Genomic DNA, 26,394 nt, shown 5'->3' on the forward strand with positions numbered 1-26,394 from the left:
CCTTGTTCTCCACTGCACGGCTCTACATAATTAATTTAACCATTCACCTGCTGAAGGATACTTAGGTTTTCCCAAGTTTCCACTACATTTCATTCAAGGCTATAATGAAATACAGATTCTTGTAAGTCTGTAAGCCAAATGGCACACGCCTTTACGTTGATGACAGATACTCCAAAAGGGCAGAGTACCCATGTATTCGCCTGCTAACAGTGCCCATTTCTATGACCAATATTTGATTCCTGCCAGCCCGGTAAGGAGGAAAGGGTACTGCTTAAATTTATATTTCTCTGATAAAAAGACAGGTTAAGCATGTTTCATATTAAAAATTACATGTGATTTACAGAAGAAATGATATACCTGGGATTTGCTTTAAAATACCTGGGTGGGGGGAAGTCAGGGAGGTAAGATGAAACAGGAAAGGCTGGGTATATGGAGTTCATTATGTGACTCTTACTTCTATGTTTGTGTGTATATTTGAGTATTTCCATAACTAAAAGCTTGAAACACATGTAGAATGTAGAATGAATCCACCGATGTATGCTTTTCCTTGGTGGTTTTAAAGACTCTCTTTAGAAGATGAAAACCAAAATTTATCAGTAGGATTCTAGTCATCTCTAGGTCAATCTTGTCTGATTAGCAGATAAGCTAACCAGGGTACGATTCTGCTTACCAGAATTGAGGTTCTCTTTAAAGACAGCTGTTACATCATCACGCACACTCAGCATGGGGGAATCCAACATGGAGAGGAGCTCCCCAATATTTGCTTGTTGGGCCATTATCTTACACGAATGCGCTGTGCTGGGTCCAGGATGTGTGTTAAAGACTTTGAAGGCTCTTCATTGGTGCCACTACCAGACTGAAAAGAAGAAGAGGAATGGTGTAACAAAATGGCCCCATTTTTCCCCACAAAAAACTACCTGCCAGACAAACTGAGCATATATTCGAAACAGTGAAAAGTTTGTCCAGAACTTTGCTGATAAAAGAAGCTAGGGCGTGTAAATAATTCTGTCCTTGACAAATTTATGAAGAGGAGTTCTAGGGAATGCAACAGAGAGAAACCTAAAAATAAAAACAATACCAGTTGGAATCATCACAGCAACTTAATGATGGGACTAAATCTAAGTTTTATTCCTACTCTAAGTCTACCTTGGGTTTTGGCTAAGACTATGTTTATGTTTCAAATCAGTGATCTAAAGAGTAGATGAACTATTTTCAGAAAAAGAACTGAAAGCATGCTATCTTCTTCTTGACAACCCCATCAGAGTCTAGAAGTTAGTACGGCCAGTTAGGTCACAAGTGCATAAACCTCATTTGAACCAGGGATGGTTCCTCTATTTTTAGTGTGCGCGCCTCACCCCAGACATCTACCACACACTCAAATGCTGCTGGGTACAGGGAAGTAGGCATGAACGGGGGAAGCCTGCACCTTCAAAAACTCAGTCCTTTATGGCAGTGGATCAGTACCTTATCTCTATAGAGAAAAAGCAGCTCATTCTCCAGTGTCACTATACACATTCACAATTATTCATTTCTCCCCACTATGGTCCCTAAAGCTATATTTTCAAAACCAAGTAAAGACAGCTACCATTTATCAGACAGGCACTGCACACCTTTCACAAACATCATCAAATACACTCCTTATATAACTACAGTATGACTGGCTCTTTTGTCCCCATTTTACAGGGAGAGGAACAAAGATCAACCCCATTTGCTTACGGTCAGAAAGCTAGCAGGAGGCAAAGCCAGGGAGAACTGAAATTTGAGCCGAAATCTGCTTCACTCAAAGCACTAAGCCCATAAATGTGACATTAAACTAACTTGTGGTTTTGATCCTCACAGCAACTGTGAGGTAAGCAGATATTATCCTTATTTTACAGATGAGAATATGGATACTCAAAAAGGATAAATAATTTTGCCAAGGTCACATAGTAAAGCAGAACTTAGATGCCTCAGCTCCCAGGCCAACAACTGTATACATCACTTGCAGTCACATCAGAATATATTCTTATTTTCTATTTGCTTGTCTTGGGTAAGCTAAAGTAGCAGTTCTCAGGCTTCAGTGTGTATCAAAACCACCTCGGATCTAACTTCTGGGCCCATTCCAGAACTGGATTGTGGGCTTAGGAATATGCATTTTAATAAACACCCCAGAATAATTCTTATATGGGTGGTAAATAAGCCGCATTTGAGAAACACCACGCTAAGGAAAAACTCCACTAAAGAGTTAAGCTCCTACAAGGATGCCAAATGTAAAGTAGCAATGACCCCTGAAACTGGCGAGTATTAACTTACTATCATCTATGCTCTGGTTCAATTACAACCTGGTGATATTCACTGATTTTGCTCTTGGTGAATCAGAAATTCATTAGCCAGAAAAATCAATTAAAATGTATAAATGTATTTTTGATAGAAAATCCTGATGTAGAAAGTATGATGTAGGAATATAATACAAATTTATATTTACATAAATATAAATCTTACAGGTAAATCATAAAGGAAGTCAATTTCAAAGGACTCAGAAATGTGAGACCATAACTGGTAAGATTTTATTGTAAAAGTTCAAAGCTGAAAACAATAAAATTTCACCTTATTGTGAGATGGATTAAATTAAATTTACAAGTGAAGATAATACCAACCTGTCAGGGTTTATTGTTCACCAAGAGGATTAAATGACACAACGTGTATCACACAGTTAGCACAGCACCCGGCACAGATAAACACTCACTGAGTAGTACTCACATATTATCAGAAAGAATACTGGTAAAAATCTTCGGGCCACCACTTTCAAGACGACTGGAATAGCACATTTATCTAGCTAGCCTCCACATTCATTTCTACTTCAGGTAAATCACAAATGATTCTCAGGCTTAAAAGTAATTTGTCCCTAAGTTTCGTTTTGTTCCAATAAAACTGCTACTTACCCAGTCTCAGGCTAGTGAGACTCCACGTTTGTCTTCTGTATATTCAGAAGACAGTAATGTCAGAGCTGTCCCTCCAAATGCAGGCAGCCCAGAGCAGAGCGCCATGAGCTCAAATCTAAACAAAGATGGCGCCCATCCAGTCACCTTGGCGATACTCAGGGCTGACCGTCATGGGTCACCTAGCTTGTTTTTCAGATTGTAAATGTAATTTAGGTATAAAAGTCTGATTTCTGGAGCCTACTCTTTCCAGATGCTTTACAGAAAGCAAAAATAAGGTTTTATTCTAACATACATTAGTATCTATTTTTGGCAACAAGCTTTTGTTGCTCTTCTCTCTAGTTCTAAAATTCTACCTTTTAACCATATTGTTTAAACCTCAGAAAAAATATAAATCATGGGCTTTGTGTGGGATTCTTCATTTAAGTGCCTCAAGTTCAAGGATTTTTGACATTCTAAAAAGCCCTCACGGGAGTTCAAGCATAAGCTTTTGGAATTAGTTCCATGATTGGAATATCTCCCCTTTTAAACTTATTCAAATATTTCGAGGGACTGAGTGCAGGATGCTAAGTAGGAAAGACAGACTTAGCAAGTGCAATGAAGAACTATATGTACACGAGCAGGAAATGGACATGATTTAGTGAGTACACAAAGGAGGGAAGGGACCAGCTTCACCTGGATGTGGTGGGAATGGGTGCACACATGTTAAACACACTTTACAGCCTAGAGAAGATAAGGGGAAAGTCCCTGAGAGGTTAGCACCACAGGCACATGAAGCATCCACTTCAGCCATGAAAGTCTCTCTTCCATCTTGGAAGTAACCAAGTATAGAAAATAGACAGGAGAAGCCAAAAGTCAATATTTAGTTAATACATTTCTGTATCCTACACGCCAAAGCCACATTCCATTATCTTTGGGGCTTCCCTGGTGGCGCAGTGGTTGGGAGTCCGCCTGCCGATGCAGGGGACACCGGTTCATGCCCCGGTCCGGGAAGATCCCACGTGCCGCGGAGCGGCTGGGCCCGTGAGCCATGGTCGCTGAGCCTGTGCGTCCAGAGCCTGTGCTCCGCAGTGGGAGAGGCCACAACAGTGAGAGGCCCGCGTACCGCAAAAAAAAAAAAAAAAAAATTATCTTTGGCGCCCACAAGCCACAGTACCGCGCTATCGATGATGCTATTTACATTAGGGAGCCATGACTTCCAACGCCCGCCCCGCCCCCACCCCAAGACCTGTCACTCTGATAGTCTCCTGGACTTCAGTAAAAGGCATGGTCGTCAGTCTCTAGCAAACGTCTAGGTGACATCCGTGCTCTTCCACCACTCGTACCCTCACATCTAATCCGCTGGCAAACCCACTGACTTATCCCTTTTGTTGTCACCCCAGCCCAAGCCCCCATCATCCCCCCTTGGAGACAAGGGAGCAGCAGGCTCCCTCACTACCCTCGCCCTACAACTTATCTGCCACCAAACAACCACAAAAGACTCTGAAATAGGGAAATCAGAATCTTTCACTCCCCTGTTTAAAATCATCCAGTGGCTTCCCATGGAGCTAATAAGCGCCAGCTCCCAAGGGGCTGCAAGGTTCCACCAGATTGGGCCAGTTGTGAAGTCCCCACTCCCTCTGCCTCCGTTTCACAGCACTCCACCCCCTCGTCTCTCTGCTCTAGTCTCAGGCTCCTGAAACTCAGGAAAACAGCTTCTTGCTCAGGCCTCTGCACTTGCTGTTGCTCTTCTCCCAGATCCTCGTGTGGCTGTTTCAAGTCTCTGCTCAAAATGTCACACCATCTCTGAGAGGCCTCCCCGACCACCCAATCTAAAGCAACAGCGGGGTCCTTAGTCACCACCTTTGAATAAACCAAACTGAAACTCTACACTGGTAACCAGATTTGAGATTTATGGTTGGAAAATAGAGATTTACCAAAGTTCGATTTTAGTCTCTATACTTGGCCAAAACCTGGCTGCGGCCTTGGTCTTTAGGACTGCAAGCTGAACAATCGCCCACTTCTGCAGCATTTCTGGCATCTCTGACTGTGTATGTGTGACCAACAACTGTATGTTAATGTTACCATCATACCTAATCCACATGATGTCAGTATTGCGGACAAGGCATGCGTACAGAAGTACTATTAATATCTGAATAAAGGTAAAAACATTCTAGATGTAACATCTAAGTTTTGTGTTTTATTAAGTTGAAATTCTGTCAATACAATACTTATTTATACATTTATTATTACAAAAATAAAAGCTTCAGTTAACGATGTGATTTTTATGTTCAAAAACAATTAAGGACTTTCAAACAGTTAAATATATTAACTAATATTATGAGTATTAAGAAGGTAGATTCGCTAGATAGCTTTACAAATAACAGTAATTATTCTTTGAGCCAAATGTTTATAAAAATTTTAGTAACACATGGTTAAATAACAGAAATTAAACTATATTTTAATTCTAACTTTTATAGAATTGTTTTATAACATTTATTACGAACAGAATAATCTTTAAGAACTTCACCTAATTTGTAGTCCTGATTTGTAGTCTTTCAAGAAAAAGTCATATTTGGGAATACCTCACATCTTGTGAGGGTGAATTAAAAATAAAATGCCAACCTGTCACGTCAATTTTATGACATGAAAAAAACCCCAAAATCACAGTCAACAATATCCATGATAAATCATCTTCAAGCCAAACATAAAGAATATATAGAGGGGCTTCCCAGGTGGCGCAGTGGTTGAGAGTCCGCCTGCCAATGCAGGGGACACGGGTTCGTGCCCTGGTCCGGGAAGATCCCACATGCCGCGGAGCAGCTGGACCCGTGAGCCATGGCCGCTGAGTCTGCGCGTCCGGAGCCTGTGCTCCGCAACGGGAGAGGCCCGCGTACCGCAAAAAAAAAAAAAAAACCAAAGAATATATAGAGTATGAAGAAAACAATGTTAAGAAAAAATGAAATACTCAAACACATTTTGTACTCACTAATAAAATTTCAAAACAGACTTTACAAAACTGTTTTAAGAAGACAATTTCTTGTAGTTGTGTGTATACGGAGGCTAAAAATTTAATCAAAAAGCTTTTCAAAATGATTGGTATAGGGCTTCCCTGGTGGCGCAGTGGTTAAGTGTCCGCCTGCCGATGCAGGGGACACGGGTTCATGCCCCGGTCCGGGAAGATCCCACATGCCGCAGAGCGGCTGGGCCCGTGAGCCATGGCCGCTGAGCCTGCGCGTCCGGAGCCTGTGCTCTGCAACAGGAGAGGCCACAACAGTGAGAGGCCCACATACCACAAAAAAAAAAAAAAAAAAAAAAAGACTGGTATAGATTGTCAACGATTTTTAGTAGCTGAAGATGAAGGATCCTCGAGGCTTGCCCAAGCTATGAATCCCAGGTACAGGTTCCTTCCAGAAAACAATTTACCAGAAACTCTCCCGAATTACATTCTGCTTTGTCTAAAAACGTTAGTGATGGAACTAAACGTGGCAGCTGAAGACAAATGTCCTTCCGGTATCAAACACGTGTTAACCCAGGAGCAATCTAGCGGCTGACACAGCTGACCAATTTGCTAAAATTTCAAATTTTAACAATCTGACTACTAAAACGGAATACAAATGCAATACTGAAAAATGTTTAATAAAATCTGAGATTTGTGGGACTTCCCTGGTGGTGCAGTGGTTAAGAATCCGCCTGCCAATGCAGGGGACACGGGTTCAATCCCTGGTCCAGGACGATCCCACATGCCGTGGAGCAACTAAGCCCGTGCGCCACAACTACTGAAGCCCGTGCGCCTAGAGCCCATGCTCTGCAACAAGAGAAGCCACCGCAGTGAGAAGCCTGCACGCCACAATGAAGAAGCCCCTGCTTGCCACAACTAGAGAGAGCCTGTGCGCAGCAACAAAGACTTAATGCAGCCAAAAAATAAATAAATAAATGAATAAAAATTTTAAAAAAAATCTGAGATTTGTGATGTGTGATGTTCAGCTTGGGTCTCAATGATTTGATCATGACCATCTGACACTGGGTTCAAATTCATATGCAGTGGATTTCCGACAAAGGACAGGGTGAAGTACACATAAAATATTTTAAAGTAAAAAGTTAAACTTAGAAAGCTTCCCCTACTCGTGAGGGAACAATACTTCCACCTTCTTGTTAGACAGTCTACAATCTGTATTAAGTCCCTGTTTGTGAACAGACACCAATCTTTAAGGCAAAAATCTCCACCTTATTTCACAATTCCTAGGAGGTAAGGTGAGGAAGACAGTGACAGAACACAGCAAATAGCAACCAGTGAGGCATTAAATGAATCCCATTAGCCATCTGTGTATAAAGACAGCAGACCAAACACTTCCCTACCTCCCCTACACCCTTCCTGCAGACACGGAAAGCTGTTGCACTGCACACTCCTGCCAGTAAACTCAAAATTAGAGCTCAGGGATCAGTCAGGTCACTCAGACTACACTAGTATCCACAGAAATGCCAAAGTCTCAATATTTAGGAAGGATATATTCCAGGGCTCTGAGAATCCTCCAATTCCCAGAAAACACGATAGCATGCAACTCATCCCCAAAAAACTAATTAAGACAATTAATAAATAAAGCCACATTACAATGTAAATGCTAATTCCTTAGCTCAGGGGTCCTCAGCCCAGAACGTACATTAGAATCACCTGGAGAGTCCACACGATCCTGAGCAGGTTAAGGGGTGGGGTCCAGACAGGACGTCTGGCTTGTTTTATACGCCTGTGTGGATTGTTAAGGCACAGCCAGGGTTGAGAACCTCTGTTCTAGTTAAATGACTTGCTCAGACACACAGGCTTCAATTTTATCTAGGCGTTAGAACCAAATTCTGCTGCTAGATTGAACTGATTTGAGTCGCAGGTACACCGGGTACTAACTATACAACCTTAGGAAAATTACGTAACATTTCAGAGCCCAACTCCTCATCTGTAAAACGGAGATACACCAAAAGTGTGGCTGTGAAGAACAAAATAAATAACCACAGAATGCACTTAACACCATGCCTGGCACTGAATAAGCAGTTAAAAAATTACCGGTAATTTGACTAATTACTTCACGACACAGAAGGTCTAGTTCCTGGCAAGTAGCTAAAACCATCAACGTTAATCCTGAATGCAAAGAAATATCTTTGCCCCAGTACAACCACAGACAGGATAAATGATTCTCTTCCACCTTCTCCCAACCACTGGATTGAGTTTGCACCTTACCTGTTCTGGGGACAATTGGTACTTCAGTTTCCAGTGCTGTCAACCTGGTGTCTTTCATGGTCACTGAAGAGAAGAAACACGCATCTGTCAATATCAATCTCACAATGAAGTGAGATCCCAGAAGCAATCAGAGGAAGTTCAGGATTCACTGGCTTCCACCTCTTTCCTACTGCACATCCCTGACAGGTGGCCATCCGGTTTCCGCTGGAATGAACACTTATAATCACTGGGTGCACATGCCTCTCCCCGTCTACATTTCTGAACAGTTGGTTGCTGGAAAATTCTTTATATTGTGCTGAACTTGTAAACTCTGCCTTTTGTTAACTGTCTTTATTAGAGCTATAAACGAATGGGCAGGAAATGCATGGGCAGGATGGGCTCCAGAATTAGAGCTCCGAGTTGAAATCCAAGCTCTGCCACTGAGTAGCGGTGTAACTTTGGGTGATTTATCTTATGTCTCTAATGTCCAACCTTAAATTACGTCACTGTACAGTGAGAAGAACGGTGGCGTCTACCTCACTAATCCAGGAGAGGAACGCCCATAGCCCTCGGCACGGTACGTGGCACAGAGAAACCACCCGAGGAGCCCAAGAGGAAGAGCAGCGCCAGGCACGAAGCGCTTGGTGGGTCTGCATCACTTCAAACCCACCACGCCCCCTCCCTCCCCACGGCCCTGCCCCACTAGCCACACAGTCTCTCAGCCAAGCCACACATGTCCCCACTTCAGGACCAGGTACATGTTGTCCCTGTGCCCAAGAGACTCTACCTCTGCCCCCTCCCAAGCTCAGTCTTCACCCTGAAAAACCTCAGCTTAAACATGCGCTTCATCAGAGAAGCTTTCACTTCCCTCCACTCAGGACCAGACCAGGTCAGGCCCCATCACATACTCTCAGCAGCCTGTATTTCTTGGTGTCACGGACCACAACCGACTAAGCAAGTGTAATTAGTCACTGAATATGTCCCCCTCACCAGAACAGCAGTTCCAGCCAGGGAGAGACAGGGGCCTCTCCAGTACTGTGCCTCTTGCAGCTGCCACAGTGCCTGGGACTTGTTCACTGAACGATTAGGAGTTAAAATATTTCTTAAATAAATGTACAAAGTTGAATTCTGCCTTTGAAACCACACAACCTTAATCTAATCCTTCTACATGACAAGCATAAAATATTTGAGAACAGCTATCATTTCTCCCTATTTTCTTTCCCTTTTTGCCCTGCTTTCTACCTAAATTACCTCATATTAAATATCCTTGTTAAATATGAGTATATGTAAATACATTCCAGTTTGCTTTTAAAATGTGGGCCCTTCAAACTACGTTTAGGTACAGCCTGATCACTAGATTGTAAGCTCCATGGGGACAGGGACCCAGGGCCTATTGCAGCATCTGGCACACAAGGGGCAAATATACCCCGTTCAAGTCAACAAAGATTTCATCAGCTTCTTTGGTAGCCATTCCAGGGTTGAATACAGATATGAAAAGCTGAACCTCATACACTATATATGCCTAATTACACTGAACACGGAAGAGGTAGGAAACGAGACGTTCCACATACAGTCCTGGTCAAAGTTGAACTAGTGTGTTGAGGAGCTCTCTAACAATTAAAACCTCTTGCTCCAGATGACGCGGTAATTATACTTCCCTGTAGAACACATTCTAGGCACTAACGCCGTTAACTGTGGTCCTCAGTGGCATACTGCAAGTGTGTGCAGAGCTGGAAGGCGGGCTGGCTTTCCAAAAAGGCCAACGAAACCATTCACACAGGGGGTGCTTGCCCAGCCACAGTCACTCAACCAAAAGAGCTAGAATTAAAACACTGGAGCCTCTGATCTTTAGAATCTTAACTTCAGCTGTTACTCCACTGAGTCATGTAGACTTCCTCTTGCAATTAATCCCAGTTGGATCTTTTACCTGAAAAGGAATATCTAAGGCAAGGGTAAAATTAGGATGTATACAAGATGAGATCTTATAGCTGCCTAGCCAGGATCACTGTCCTATATAAAGGAACTGGCATAGGAAATCAGAATGGTTTTTGTCCAATGCTCGACATTAAGACTTCTTACCTTCTTTATTGCTATGCTAAAAAATGGTAATGGTGATAAATGTTGGCCAGTCAGGGGCTACCTGGCATTATTTATATTTTAAGTGTTTACTTATTCATTTATATTTAAATCCTGCCCTATGGAGGTACTACTAGGTAAAATCATGCAACCTGTGAACTTCCTGATCAGAAGTGAGGAACGGAGAAGACCCTCTTCAAAAATGTGTACCCTTGAGGGGTACGGATGGAAACACCTGTCAGAGCATAACAGGGCCAATCCATGTTCTTATCTTCGAAAGCCAAATTAAAAAAGAAACATGCCCTCAGATCCGGACTCCTCCTCTTGGACCCAAAAGTTGTATTCTCATCAGAAAGCAACACTGTAATTGCACTTCTACAAGTCTTTTTGAATAGAAATAAAGGGTAGGTTTGGGGAAGATGACAGCTCTGTGCTTTAGCGTTTTGAGATTAAGCAGAAGGAATATAGGTCAACTTGTTTTCACATTTCACCTTCATTTCATTCTGTAGGTGTCTACAGAGCGATGGTGTGTATATGTGGGGTGCACACAAACTCCAGCTCAACAGCCATGTAGAGATGTCATTAGCAGGACTTGTACACAGTTTTTCACACATCTCTGCCCTAGGCAAGATGCATTACGAGGCATGAGAGACCTGAGAGCTGTAATATACCTTTATGAAATACTATTGGCAGGTACCTAAATGCCTTCACGAAGTATTTTACCTGAAAATATCCGCTGAATATTCAGACTTTTGGAAAATCAGTGTTGTGTGTGGCCTTCTATCCCCTAGAACTCCTCAGAACCCCAAATCACATAAAATATGTAACTGCATATCACATCGCCTAGATAATTTTGTGCAACTTTTCTGTGATGTAAAAACACAACTACAGGTATAAACGAAAGCAGATGTCTCTTCACTGTAACTTGTTTTCTGTACTGAGGTTTTTATCTAGAAAAGTTCAAAGACAATTCAGATACAGGTTCAGGCATAGATAGACTATTTCATTATCAAGTACAGTATAAGTAGAACAGAAACATTACACAGATAATACAGATAATAATAATATGTCAATAACACACTACTGGGCTTCCCTCGTGGCACAGTGGTTAAGAATCCGCCTTCCAACGCAGGGGACATGGGGAAGATCCCACATGCCGTGGAGCAACTAAGCCCGTGTGCCACAACTGCTGAGCCGACGTGCCACAACTACTGAAGCCCACACGCCTAGAGCCCATGCTCTGCAACAAGAGAAGCCACCACAATGAGAAGACCATGCACCACAACGAAGAGTAGCCCCGCTCGCAGCAACTAGAGAAAGCCCACGCACAGCAACGAAGACCCAACACAGCCAAAAATAAATAAATAAATAAATTTATTAAAATTAATAATACACTACTACACAATTATGTTTGGCTCAGCAACGCTCAGGTGATTTCTTAGAGTAATATTCTATCAAGTGAATAAAGTTGCCTTCAGCACAAATGCATCCAAAAAAGGTAAGCTACAAGCTCCAATTCACTCTTCCTACCAATGCACAGAAGGAAAGAAAGGGGTAGGAAATACCACTCAGTGTGTGAAAGTAAAACAGCTGGTAGCAAAACCTGCCAAACTGTGTAGTCACGTGTGATTTACATGGTCTCAGCAGTTGTGGTCTCTCTCAAGGTTGTATAAACAGGGGCAGGGGAGCTCCAGATTCTCCACTCAGAACTTTTGCCATGAGGGACCTGGAAGGACAATTCGCTGAAGCGTATACCTACCCTATTTCAGAGGTAAATCCTCTAGTAACTTGCCTGCAGGGACAGAGCTTGATTTTGGTAAGGTGTAGCTCTTCTATAAATAATGTTTCTTATGTTTTAACTTTCTATTAGCATGAACAAAATTATTTACCAAGAAAATAAACCAAATATCATGTATGTTTCAAAAACAGAGCTTCCCTTAAAAGAAATCTGAGAGGGGCTTCCCTGGTGGCGCAGTGGTTGAGAGTCCGCCTGCTGATGCAGGGGACGCGGGTTTGTGCCCCGGTCTGGGAAGATCCCACGTGCCGTGGAGGGCTGGGCCCGTGAGCCATGGCCGCTGAGCCTGCATGTCCAGAGCCTGTGCTCCGCAACGGGAGAGGCCACAACAGTGAGAGGCTCACGTACTGAAAAAAAAAAAAAAAGAAAGAAATCTGAGGGAAACTGTTAAGATTTCTTTAGGTTTCAAGTTCACAAGACTAAAACAGAAATATCCTAGGGAATAAAGGCACAGGGTTTGATAGTCTAGGACTAACACATGTGGTTCTCAAATGTGGTCCTCACACCAGCAACATCAGCGTCACCTGGGGATTTGCTAGAAATGCAAATTCTTGGGCCTTGAGCCTTGGTGGCCAGAGACCTCTGAATCTAGGAGTGGGTCTTCCTGGCGATTCTGATGCCCACAAGAGGTTGAGAACCACTAGTCTAGGAAGAAGGATGAAGGCAAGAAATATTAAAAATATATATTTTATATCTATTTTATATACACTTTTGAGGTTCTAAAGGAAAAAAACAGTGCATAAACCCTGGGGAAAAAAGCCCAATGGAATTCTGCCAGGTGCTAAAGGTACACATAGACCGAATGCCAAGCTTGACAAGCATTTAGCAAGTTACACACCTGAGTTCTCCACTTATAATTTTTTTTTAATGTGGCACCTAAGGTTGATCTCCCAGTGAAGTGTAAAGAACCTTTCAATATAAAAGTTTAAGAAAATGATTTATAATACAAACAGTACATAGTCCATCTTTAAAAGACGTGGGCCTTTCCTATCTACTGTTTTGTTTGTTGTTTGTTTCTTTTTTAAAGCCCAAGTCCATTTTTAAGAGCAGTAGTCTATCTAGAATGGTCAGCTGGGCTTTAGGCTGGGTCTGTAAAGTTCCTGAAGCCATATCCAGATTTCATATCTGTATGAATTTTGTTCTTGGTGCTGATGGGACAGAAAACGATATTTGGTCCACAGCTTCCCACAAATCCTCAGAGGGTAACGGAGGCCCCCCCAAAACTTAAGAACCATTGACCTTTGAGTTAGTTTATGAGATCAGCAGTTCAGACAATTTATCACAGTGCAAGATTAAATGTGTGTGTTCTGGAGTCAACCAACAGGGCTCAAATCCCAGCTCAGCCACCAAATAAGTGACCTTAAGCCTCAGCGTGCTCATCTCTCTCTCCCGCCCCTTAAGGCTGTGGGAAGAGCTAACAGGATCACGCATGTAAAAAACATAGCACATTGTTTGGCACTGTGCCAATAAATATAAACTTTATTATAACAATATTACTACTAAACAAAATGGGTACATAAGCCTTGGAAGTTTACATTTAATAACTTATACTTGAAACACTGATACAGTCATCCTGTAGCTTAAAATGGATACACTTCATGTGTGTTGCTGTACTCGTGTGCTCTGTGGAACTACTCAGAGCAGCACAGGTCTTAACAACTGCAGACATTACGGTCACCACATCTGTTTTTTCTTACCATGGCCCATTGTGTCCTCTATCACCGACCAAAGGGTAAAGTTGTCCCTTGTTACTCAAACACTTCTTGGCTTCTATTGCCATTATCTTTACTCTAGAAAGTGACCTGTGAATTCTAGGCCAGTAACTACCATGTCTTGCTCTGTATCAAAGCTAGGTTTTTAGGGCACTTTACTCATTAGATGACAATCTGAATCCACTCAACCTTAAAAAGTGTTCTATAACCTTTTGCTACTTCCCTGTATAGAACAAAAGTTAGTACTGCACAAGAGAATGGACAAGAAGAAATTAGCAAGGTCCTGGGATTACATATGTTTCATATATACATATTTTTTTAAATTCTCCCCCTCCCAAAAATAGACACTAGACATTAAATTACTAATGTCTAGGAACTACACGCTTAATAAGTAAATCAGAAAAAGAATAATCTAAAATTGCTGATGGTAATTTTAAACCAATTTAATTGGTCTAAAACCTTTTTCAGACCAATAGAAAAAATCAGTATTTCATGCAAACTAAACACTGAGGGGGGAAAATTCAGTTTTTGAGTATATGCTAATTATAAGTATATATGTATTTTTAAAGCAAAAAGCTCGAGGTTTAAATGCTATCGAGTACACTTTTCTTTCATGCTTGCAGCTACTTAAATGACAAACAAAACTAATACAAATAAAACTAATCTCTCGAAGAGAGATTTATAATATGAGGAACTTTTAAGGAATACCTTCTTAAAAATGTGACATAAAGGAAAGGATAAAAACAGGTCGCGCTAAAGGTCATCCGTTTGCTCAGTTATTATAAAGCCATTAACACTTTGATTCAATCAATGTAGAATCTTTAACTGAAGCCCCAGAAGGACTTGAAATCTCAGAAATTTAGACTTTGAAATACTCATTTACAATCCAACTCTCTCATTTCACAAATGAATAAACTGAAGCTCAGAGAACTTAGTGGCTTGTTAGAAGTCAAAAGCTATCTGACTTTTAGAAAAGCTTGAAATGGTTGATGTATTGCTGTATTTGGCTCATCTGCAGCCAAGAATATCCAGTTAATTCCAGAAAAAGTTAACTTTAGTCTACCATGGCCCTAAACCCGGAAAAGAACCATACCTGTACCTTAACAAACTCTGAAAGAAGACAGATCTGTACGATCAAGTCAGCTGTAATTCAGAGCCCCAAACTTACCCACCACTATATACACCAGAGGTTAGAAGCTATTTTAAGAAATGCCTCTGCAATAAATTATAAATTAAAAGAAAAATAGCCAAAGTGGCTACTTTAGCCACTGGTCCGCAACCCCTGGTGCACATCAGAATCACCTATGACTTCTTCCAAAATACACTTAAAGACCAAATATGCAAATCTACCTACTACGGGGCCAGATACCTGTGCATGAAGGTTCTGATGGACGTTACTGTTAGAGATCTCTCGTTTCCAGTAATTTCATTGCTCTATAAACATCCCATAGACAGGCATGTATTTGATTTGTCCTAGTAAGACTGTTCAGTTTCACCTCACAAATGAAAACAGGTATGCACAGAAGGCATCTTATTACACCCGGACAGCAGCAGCATGGGACATCTTTGCTCTCAAGAAACCAGTGAGGAAGAGTACAACTGAGTCACAGGATTTGAGACACTCCAATTTCATGAAAACAAGTAAGAATGCATGTAGTTGCCTAGGAATCTGTCTAGCTAGGCAATTAGGAACATCCCAAAGTCTTTATGACACCAGGAAATGCGTGAAGCAAAGAAAGCTTACGTCGTTCGCCCTTCCATGCACGTGACGTAAGAGCGTCTGGGTAAGATATATAGTTTGGTAAGAGGATAGTTTCCATTGACACCCTCTATAAATACCCCTTAAGTTTACACCAGGTGGTTAGAGGGCGAACCTGTGACTCCCCAGAGAAATAGCAAAGAATCTGTCAGTGTTTCTGAGGAAACTCATTGGCCCGATGCGTGACTGTTAAAGGTGCATTTCCCCACTCGACCCTACATCAGTTTTCACACGTGCATGTTCCAGGTTTACTCAGGAATGGGCAACTTAAGAATCACAGGTGGTTGCTCTGTAAATCAAGGGCTCCCACAAGGGTTGGTTTTATGACGCTTCTCGAAATTTACAGCTCCACTTTGCCGGCACGTGTGAATTCAGACGACTCCAAGTTGATCCCCAAATTATAAACCGATGAATCTCAGAAGAGTATTATACTATTTTAGTACTTTTACAGCTTACGCTATGTAAAATGAAGGGCTATTTCCATGCTTTCTATAAAAAAAACCCAGCAAAGATTTTAGCACGACTTCTTTCTGCAGTAAACGCGTGAGTTTTATGAAAACATCAAATACTTTCCGGCGTAATTTAGACTAACATGTTTACAGGCACAACCCTGCCACCCCCAACAAAAGCTAAGGTATATAAGCAAGGGTGTCCCTCCTCAAAATTAAAGACACACACACACAGGCACTTATGCGCAGACCTCGGCCAACTGATTAATTCTAATCACCTACTTAGAATGACGGGCCAGCTTTGATCAAATAAGAGATAAATAGAGAGTCATAGGTGTACAAATAGAGACAGGAGCACAGTCTGGGAGGCAGTCGGACCCCAGTTCCAGTCCTGGCTCACATAATCCTAGAGGGGTGACCTTGGGCAACGGACCCTCATCTCTCGGGGCCTCAGTTTCTTCATCTGAGAAATGGAGGCGTTAAGAGTGGCTGCCTTTCCCCTTTGTCTCGAGGGCTACAGGAGAGGATGAGTGCAAAGCACTTGCACAGCGAGCGCCCCATAAACAAGCTGCTGTTGTCGAGAGGACCGCGCCCCCTCCAAAGCCTCCCCCCACACCCCCAAATCCGAAGCAAAACTCTTGCAAAGGAAACACAAAGAAACAGCTTTCATTCTCAAAGGGCTCTCTGACTGCGGGCTCTTCACCCTCCAGTTCCTCAAATGAATGAATGAGCGTCTAGGAGTGGCTCTGCAAATAGCTGTCTCTTAAGAATCACCTCTGCTGACTCGAAAGCAACTGTCTTTCACCGTCGATTAAATACCCACGAGCACACCCGGAGCGACGCGCTCGGTCATGCAAATTTCAGCGGAGACACCGAGTCCAGGCGGGTCCTCGATGCCCACAGGCAGCCTCCATTCATCCCCCGCCCCCCCAACCCCTGACCCCTCTCAACAAGCCCGGGCGCCAGCCCCACCGCCCGGCCCCGCCCTCCAGCCGAGGGTCTCTCCCCCGCTCTCCGCACCCCGCGGGAACCTGTCACCCCACCCAGCGAGGGGCTGGCGACCAGGCCCACCTCACCCCTGCCCTCGGCTCCGCGGTGCGGGGGTGCAGCCGTCCCCTCCGTCGCCGAAGAGGGGCGACGTGCCGGCCGGGGCCGCCTCTCCTCCCCAGAGACCCGCCAGCCTGGCCGGGCCCCGCCGGAGATAGAGCGTAATAAGAGGGAGGGGAAAGCTCTCCGAACCCCCCTTCCCGGAGTCCCTTCTCCGGCAAGAGAGCCCCTTGCCCCAGCCCCACAGGGCCTCCCAGGCTGAGGCCATGGTGCCAGGACTGCCCTGAGAAGCCCCCATGAAAGGGAGGGGGCGACACCCTCAACCTCACACACCGTCTCCTCCCCCTCAGCTGTTTACCTCACAGCTCCTCCAGCCTACAGGGCGCCGCCATCTTGGACGTACAGCACCTCCCCCCCGTCGTGAAATGTCCGCGGCCGCTGCAGCCTCCGCCACGAAAAAGAGTCCCAGCGGGGTCTCGCCCCCCACCCCGTCGAACCCGACGACAGATGACCGCGGTCGGCAGCACCTTTGGAAGGAAGGGGAAGTTCTGCTCATTACTGATGATGCTAACCAGTCGAGAAAGAACCAAGGAGAGTTTGTAAGGTAGGGGGGCGGGGACGGGCGGAAGGATTCCGAAAGGGAGCCGCTGAGAGGTCTTGTGACTGCGAAGGAGGCAAAAAGAAGGGCCGGCGCGGCGGGAGGAGCTACGCGAGAGAGCGAGGGGCGGGGCGGCGGGCCGGGCCGGGCCGGGCAAGAGGCGTAAACAAGTTGGCCCGGCTGGGTGTGGTTGGAGTCCCTCACGCCTTCCGGAGGTTCCTTCTCCGCTCGCAGACCCGGGTGCCCCTTCCAGGGTCTCCGTGTGCCCTGCCGCAGAGCTGCGTTCATGTTTCCCGAAGAGCCCGTAGGGCCCCTGTGGGCGAAGGGTCTGCTGTGGAGCCTTGGAGGAGTGGCAGCTCATCTGCGGAAAGAGAAAAGCTGCACCAGGGCAGCCTTCTTTCCTTCGCGGAGTATTTACAGAAGCCCACTTCTGGCCCTACGGAGACCCACGGTGGCTTCTACCCTCAGATTGCTGGCGTTTCAGGCCTGGTCGCGACGTCTATGGAAAACCACCCTGATCAGAGCAGGCAGCTTTAAAAGCAGAACCCCTCAGTTCAGTTCCTGCTCCGCTGCTTCCTAGCAGTGTAAACCTGGGCAAGTCTTGAAGGCCCATGAGCCTCAGTTTCTTCCTCTGTGAAATGGGCATAAGAACAGGAGTGAAGTGAGGATTCAGGGAGAAAAAGTATGGAGCGTATTTAGCACGGCGACCCGCGCCGAGTGCATGCTTGAAGGATGATGGCCCTTATCAGAGGCGGGGGATAGCAGACGCTGTGACTGGTGCAAAGCAGCCTGAGAGAGGCCGCAGTTGAGCTGTGGTGTCTGAAAGGCTTTCTGAAAGAGTGAGCATCCCGCCGGGTTTTCAAAGAAAGGTAGGTTTCAGGAAATAGGAATGGGAGAGGCGTTTGGGAAGAAAAGAACTAAAGTTTGGAAAGAAAAGAACTACAAGAAGCAAGGGCCTGCCGGGCCGGGGGAGTTATGGAAATAACACGTTTGGTCATGGGAACTAGTTGGGTCACGAGGCAAGGCGGCATATGGCTTAAGGGGCCTGCTGTGTGAGTCGCTAGCAAGTTGGGTGCTGTCAGAATTCCAAGAGGCCCAGGGGGGTCGGCTACTGTTAGTCCGTGGGTTGCCTTTGTGAGAATTAAAAAAAAAAGGCACTCCTTCTGGACCCATAGCCCACGTGAGCAGAGCCCGGGCTGTATTTTGGCCTCTACCCACCTACCCGCACCCACACTCCTCCTGGGGACCCTTGAGCCGTGCACATCCTGTATAATCATTCTGGCTTCTGGGGGAGGTGAGCATTGACCTGGAAATTCCACCAGCCTAACACACCATGGAGGCAGCTGGGGGAAGCCAAGAGGTCGTGATTCAAACAGACGAGCGTGAAGGCAGGTTTCTGCCATCGTGCGGACTGGGTGAGCCTTAGTTTCCTCACCTGCAGCATAGGGGTAATAATAATGCCTACCTAATGGGGTGGATTCAATGAGACGTTAAGATGTAACCAGCATAGAACCTATGTCAATAAAGGTTAGTTTTGTTAATTTGTTAACTGCACTCACAGTCAGCATGCAGCCACTGCCTGGAGTCAGGCCACCCAGTGCTGACTTCCGTGTAGTTACCCAACATAGTCGGCTCGGGGCCCAGAGATGGAAAGTTTGGGGGAGAAGGGGTGGGGTGGTCTGGGTTCAGGAACAGATCCTTGCCTTTGCGTTAGCACCATGGCAGGAACTCGGGGACATTCTGAGACCACCAGTGAGTGGGAGAGTTAGGTTAAGGGATGGAGTCGGGGAATGGGCACTGCTCCAGAGCTCCAGCCCAGGAACCCCCCTTCCCCACCCACAATCTTCCTGGGCTCCGTGATCTCATCCTGCTGGAATGCTCTCCTCCATGGAAGGGAGCAATGATACAGGAGCCTCATCAGCTCCTGGACCTCAAGGGGGCCATAACCACGCTGTTACTGTTTATACAGTGTCTGGAAGAAGAATGGTAATTCTCTCAATATGGACCACCAGGGGCTGTGAGAAGAAGCTGGGAAGAAAGGCAGAGGCAGCCCTGCCACTGTCTCCGTCCACTCCCCAGGGGCTGCCTTGCTATTTTCTGCTTTTCTGGAGTTGATTTTTGTCATTGGCTAAATAGACGTTAATCAGACCACTACCTTCCACGTACCACCCTGGAGCCTCCCCATGGCAGGGGCTTCCTGACCGGGCTTTCTCCAACCATCATGTCCAGCCTGTATGAGTGTGACAGAAGACAGAAGCGGTGAGCCCTTGGAGGCAGGTGGTACCCACTTGATGTGTGTGAGGCATTCATCTGTGCAGCAGCTCCCCCTCCCCTTCCTGGGGACAACCACAGCATCACCCTCAGGCCACAGGCACCTGGACCAGGTCTAGCCAATCCAAGGTCCTGGGCATCCAGCCAAAGGGCTTGGTACAGTTGGACATGTGACCCAAGTTGGGCCAATCAGGGTGCTTCCCTGAGTCTTTATACATGGATGCTGAAAGAGATGTTGTCTTTCCTCTGGGGTCACTAAACTGGGATGAGAAAGCTGTGACCCTCCCCCTCTCCCTCACCTACACCAAACGCTGTGAGGAGTCCAGCCAAAAGATGGAAAAGACACAGAGAAACAGAGACAAAGAGAGACGGAGATGGAAAGAGAAATGTAGGTTGCTACCCCCTCAAACTCCGGAGTCCCTGATGCCAGCTTCACCCTGGTCCTCCGAGTTCCATGAGGCAAAAACTATTTCCGCTGATGTTAGTTTCAGTTGGGTTTCTGTCCCTCACAAACAAAAGACCTTCCAGATGCAATGAGATTTGAAGGCCTTTGGAAGGACACCACTAGTCAAAAATATGTCCTTTTCTATGTCATAAGTTCATCCATTTGAGTAGTTCTCTTGCTTCAGCTTTCTGTGTGGCAGCCCCTTGCTTTCAGGGGTCACACATTTACTGGAGGGTGGACTCCAAGCTCCTGGCAGTAGCCCCTGAGACTCTCAGCAGCCCTGGCCTCTCCAGTCCTGTCATTGTCCTCTTGCTGTCTAGCACTGTGTCCGAATGGACACATATGTATATAAATATATGCATATATTTTTAACTTAGTTGAATGGATTATGTCATAAATGGCGATCTGCTTCTTACTTTTTTCCCCACTCAACTTTATGTCTTGAAGCTTCATGTTCCTTGCCCTGTATATGTGCAGCCAATAGCTTCTAACTGCTGACGATGATTCAATGATGTGGATCTGCCCTGATCTGCTCTCCACTCTCCCAGGGAGCAACACCCATAGTGCCACCAGAAACAACACTGTGATAAACTTCACTACTTGTTCCCGTACGCGTCCAGCTGAGAATTTCTTTGGGATACGTAACTAGGACTAAAACTGGTGGATCATAGACTATGCATGGACTTACTCTGTTGTTTTTAGAGGAAAAAAAATTAGCTTTACAGGGGTATAATTGATACACAAAAGATTAATGTTATATCTTGATGACTTTGGACATGGCATGCACCTGTGGTACCATCACCACAGCCCAGGTACTAAACATATCCATCACCTCCAAAATTTTTACACAGACTTACTTTTAAGAAACATCACCCAACTGTTCTCCAGGACAGCTGCCCCAGGCTACAGTCTCACTAGAAGTCTACAAAAATGCCCACATCCCTGCCAACACTCTTAATTGTAAAGTATAATAGGGCTATAGTGACCCATTCTTGTTTTAACTTACCTCTCTCTTAATGAGATGGAGCATTTTTTAATATTCTTGTCAGTCTTGTGGGTTTCATCCTCCATAAATGGTCAGTTCTTATCTTTTGACCATTTTTCTCTCAGGAGTTACTATCTTTTCCTTGCTGCTTTGCAGGATTGCAACACACGGAAATGTGTCCTTCGCTGACTAGATATTTCAAGTGTCTTCCCCCACCTGTTATCTTCCTATTAACTATATTGTACTTTGCTGGAAAAGAGACATTAATTTTGATGTAATCAACTCCTCCTTTTTTGACTTATAATTTGGGTTTCTGTGGTTTTGTTCAAGAATGCCTTTTCCAGCCCTTACTCATAAAGGACAGTTGGCATGGCGGCAACAGGTGTGCAGTGCACGAACCAGCATCTGGGGAGGACAGAGGGAGTAAGGCTGAGTTGGGATCCTGGTTCTACAACTTGGCAGTGTGCCCTGGGTGAGTAACCAAACTTCAGTTTCTATACCTGGACGTGGGGATGCCACCAATAACCTTAAATACCCAACTCAGAGGGTCACTAGGACGGTCCAGTGAGAGACTCATGTAAATGCCTATCAGAGCGCATGCCAAAGTGTGGGCACCTATGAGTATCGTCATTACTGTTCCCTGATGCGTGAGTGTCCTCAGGCTGCTGTGACAAAGTACACAGACCGCGTGGCTTTAAACCACAGAAGTGCGTTCTCTCTAAGTTCTGGACGCCAAACGTCTGCAATCAAAGGGTCAGCCGGGCTGGTCCCTTCTGGGGTCTGTGATGGGGAATGTCCCGTGCCCTCTCCTACCTTCTGGGGGTTGCCAGCCGTCTTTGATGTTCTTGGCTTGCAACTGCGTCCCTCTACTCTCTGCTTCCCTCTGTGCGTGGCCGTCTCTCTCCCTGTGTGTTTTCACATGGCCTAAATTTGGTCACTGGGTTAAAGAGGTGACAGCAGAGAGGCAACACACTTCTCTGTATGTGTTACTGCGTGTCCTCTCTTTTTATAAGAACACCAGTCATGGGGAATTCCCTGGTGGCTCAGTGGTTAGGACTTGGCGGTTTCACTGTCGCGGCCCCAGGGTCAGTCCCTGGTCAGGGAACTAAGATCCCACAAGCCACGTGACACAGCAAAGAAAGAAACAAAGAAAGAAAGAACACCAGTCATTGGGTTTAGGGCCCACATCAATTCAGTATGACTTCATCTGAACTGAATTACATCTGCAAAGACCCTATTTCCAAATAAGGTCACATTCTGAGGTTCTCGGTGGGTGTGAATTGGGGGTGGGGAGAGAACACTTGTCAATCCCTTACACCTGCTTTTAAGGTGCATGGAGTCCAGCAGATGAGATGGAAGGGGGATCCACCGCAGTGTGACTCAGAGTCAGGTCCAGCCCAGAACCACTTTGCAAAGTGGCTGCACTTGGAACGATGAGGGCAACTTATTGGTGGGGATGATGTTTGAACTTTGCTTCCAGTTTAATCAGAAGTCTGATAAATGGTGTTGAGGCAGGTGGGCTTTTCAGGAGGAAGACCCAGCTTGAATAAAGGCATGGACGTAAGACCACGTAAGGCTCATTGGCTGATAAATTGTCAGATTTAAGATATACATGAAACAGGAGATAAGAAAGGCAAGGCATGGAGGGTCCCGAGCTGAAAAAAATAACGAAGACTGATGGATATAGATACGCTACCAAATGTAAAATAGACAGCTAGTGGGAAGCAGCCACATAGCACAGGGAGATCAGCTCGGTGCTCTGTGACCACCTAGAGGGGTGGGATAGGGAGGGTGGGAGGGAGGCGTGAGAGGGAGGAGATATGAGGATATATGTATACATATAGCTGATTCACTTTGTTATACAGCAGAAACTAACACACCATTGTAAAGCAATTATACTCCAATAAAAATGTGAAATAAAAAAGGAAATAAGCCTGAACTGTATCTGGAGGCAAGGAGGATCCTCTGAAGGTTTGAGAGTTGAGGAGAGAAGAGGCGGAAGTTGTCTGTTGAATATTGACAAAGGCTCAATCTTGACTTTCATGCTTACCAATGTAACTTTGAAATCCTGGGCTATCTGTCTCCTTGGCAGGCCACTTCCTCACCCAAATCCCCAAGCACATCTCTGTACACCCCTTGCAGTATGATGTGTAGGACCACAGTACGCAGTGTTCTCCATGTTTAAGAGTTTCCTGGGGCTTCCCTGGTGGCGCAGTGGTTGACAGTCCGTCTGCCGACGCAGGGAACGCGAGTTCGTGCCCCGGTCCGGGAAGATCCCACATGCCGCGGAGCGGCTGGGCCCGTGAGCCATGGCCACTGAGCCTGCGTGTCCGGAGCCTGTGCTCCGCAACGGGAGAGGCCACAACAGTGAGAGGCCCACGTACCGCAAAAAAAAAAAAAAAAAAGAGAGAGAAAAAAGTTTCCTGGCCATCATGAGACCGTCCCCTTCCCCAAAGCAGAAGCATTCACAACCAGGGGTTTTATTTTAGCTGGGCCCCCCTTGAAGAATATGCAGGGACTATTTGGAAAAGATAAATCTGGATCCCTACTTCACACCCTGTAATCAGGAAAAAACTCCAAAGGGATCAGAGCTCTTAGGTGTCAAAAGTGGAACCATAAAAGTGCTAGAAGAAAACAACACAACAATTTTCTGTAATCAAGAGTGAAAGGGTGGGATAGGGAGGGAGGGATAGGGAGGGTGGGATAGGGAGGGTGGGAGGGAGGGTGGGAGGGAGGGAGACGCAAGAGGGAAGAGATATGGGAACATATGTATATGTATAACTGATTCACTTTGTTATAAAGCAGAAACTAACACACCATTGTAAAGCAATTGTACTCCGATAGAAACGTTAAAAAAAAAAAGTGAAGAAAACCTTTCCGAAAATGGCTGAAAAGTCAGAAGCAAAAGAAGAAATGGCTGATGAATCAGACGACCTCCAAAACAAAGTAAAAAACAAAACAAAACAAAACTCCTTTTGTAAGGCAAGAAGAAAACAAGCAAAGACAAAACAAATAAACTGAGACAAAATATTTGCAACTTATTTCACAAATAAGCCTCCTAATATAGAGAGAATTCCTTAACGTCTTTTTTTTAACTCACTTATTTCCTAGAAAAAGAGGGCAAAAGACATGAACAGTTCACAGAACAAGAGATGTAATTGATTTCAGACTTCCGGCCTCCAGAACTGAGAGAGAATACACTTCTGCTGCATAAGCCACCCAGTTGTGGTCGTTTGCTAAAGCAGCCCTCAGAAACTAATACACTGACCATAAAAAGGAATCTTTGGAATGTAATGTAAATCACTGAAAAAATACAAATCCATGAGTTCATAGTGATACTCAGAATTAAGGGGGGAAAAGGAGAGAGAAAATTTTAAAAATCCAATTATGCCAACACCTTATTATGGAAATCAGCAATTAAAAAGAAAAGATGAATCATTTACACCCTGATATTTGGAAGAACTCTGGCTCATCCACAGTTAATGAGGGAAAGCTCATCTTTACAGAAAAAAAAACAAAACAGTTAATAAATGTGGAAGGAGTGGAAGAATTAGAAGGATCACCATTTTGCAACCATCAATGAAACAGTTGATTCAGCGGTGGAAGCTGAACCCATTAGGAGAAGCTGTGGGGAACAGGATGCTTGCATGACGACAAAGTCCTACTCTACAGACTGCTTCTCACCTCACCTTTATGATGGAGAGAGCTGGCCGTCACCTCTTTAACCCAGTGACCAAACTTAGCATCACTAAGGTGGGACAACCTGACATTAGGTACCGCCAATGCTGCGGCACACACAGCATCACCTGAGAAATATCCTTGCCTAAGACATCTCAGCTGAATAGCATCAAGCCTTGGCCCTAACGTCCAGTATACATGGGATGGAGGAACAGGTTAGACGGCACCTCAAGGAAACAATCAGACAAATCCGGAAAGCAGACCCTTCTACCAGGCTGGCCTGAGCTCTTTTGAGGGGGTGGGGGTTGGGGGGGAGGGATCAATGTCAAAAGAAAGGGGTAGGGGGCGCTGTTCTATCAAAAAGGAGGCTAAAGAAACAGGCAAACGCAATGCTTGAAACTTGGCGCAATCCTGATTCTGAAAGAGCCACTCTACGAGAAAATGGGGGAGATTGCAAAAAAAAAAAAAAAAAGTGAGTCTGAAATGAATATGCAATGATACTAGGAAATTATTGACAGTTTTCTTAGGTGTGATAATGACAGTTACATGATGATATAAGAATATCTGTTTTTAGGAGATACATGCTCAAGTATTTATGGGTGAAGTGTCATGATGTCTGCAATACATCTTCAAAATGTTTTATCAACACGAAACACATTTATATGTACATATATATGCATATAGAGACGTAAAGCACAGTTGGCAAATGATAACTTGTTGAATAACAGTGAGGGATATATAGGTGTTCATTAGACGTGTTTCACTTGCTTTCTTTTTGGAAATTTTTCATAATAAAAACTTGCAAAAATACGTGAAGATCGGAAAATAATAATTGGACTGCGCAGCGAAGGGAAATCTGAGATCCTCATCACGAGATGGTGAGATACTCCGGGCTTCACTCTCACTCTCTGTGTCTGTGAAAATGAAGGATTGGGCAGACGTTTGTTTTTAACTTTGGTAAACTGCGCATCACATGACGTTTGCCATCTTAACCATGTTTAAGTGTACGGTTCGGGGGCATTAAGCACATTCCCATTGCTGTGCAGCCATCACCCCCATCCATCTCCAGCACGTTTTCATCTGGCGAAACAGAAACGCCGTATCTATTAAATAACTCATCCCTCACCCACAGCTTCTAGCAGCCACTATTCTACTTTCTGTCTCTGTGATGTTGACTTCTCCAGATACCTCGTGTAAGTGGAATAAAGTATTTATCTTTCTGTGATTGGCTTATTGTACTTAACAGAATGTCTTCAAGGTTCATCTGTGTTGTAGCACGTGTCAGAATTCGCTTCCTTTTTAAGGCTGAATATTCCATTGCACAGATGTACTCTATTTTGTTTGCTTATTCATTTGTCGATAGACCCTGGGTAGCCTCCCCCGCTTGGCTGTTGTGAATACCGCTGCTGGGAAGACGGGCATACGGGTATCTCTTTGAGTCCCCACTTTGATGCTTCAGGTGCACACCCAGGA

General features: G+C 44.8%; 1 protein-coding gene across 2 annotated transcripts in view; it reads right to left on the reverse strand.

The window, feature by feature from the left end:
• Window positions 1-17,470, reverse strand: part of TSC1 (TSC complex subunit 1) — a 48,901-nt gene extending 31,431 nt beyond the window's left edge. Inside the window, exons 1-3 of one of the 2 annotated variants that reach the window (XM_079925574.1) lie at window positions 17,303-17,465; window positions 8,128-8,190; window positions 671-856 (exon numbers count right to left, since the gene is read on the reverse strand). In XM_079925574.1, coding sequence (XP_079781700.1) covers window positions 671-776 — 106 coding nt within the window. In that variant the 5' untranslated portion in view covers window positions 777-856; window positions 8,128-8,190; window positions 17,303-17,465. Of the gene's footprint in view, window positions 1-670; window positions 857-8,127; window positions 8,191-17,302 lie in introns of both variants that reach the window. The other variant, XM_079925575.1, reaches the window with a different exon arrangement.
• Between the last annotated feature and the right edge of the window lie 8,924 nt (window positions 17,471-26,394).

The sequence above is a fragment of the Stenella coeruleoalba genome (genome assembly GCF_951394435.1).
Source record: "Stenella coeruleoalba genome assembly, chromosome: 7".
NCBI classification, from domain to species: domain Eukaryota; kingdom Metazoa; phylum Chordata; class Mammalia; order Artiodactyla; family Delphinidae; genus Stenella; species Stenella coeruleoalba.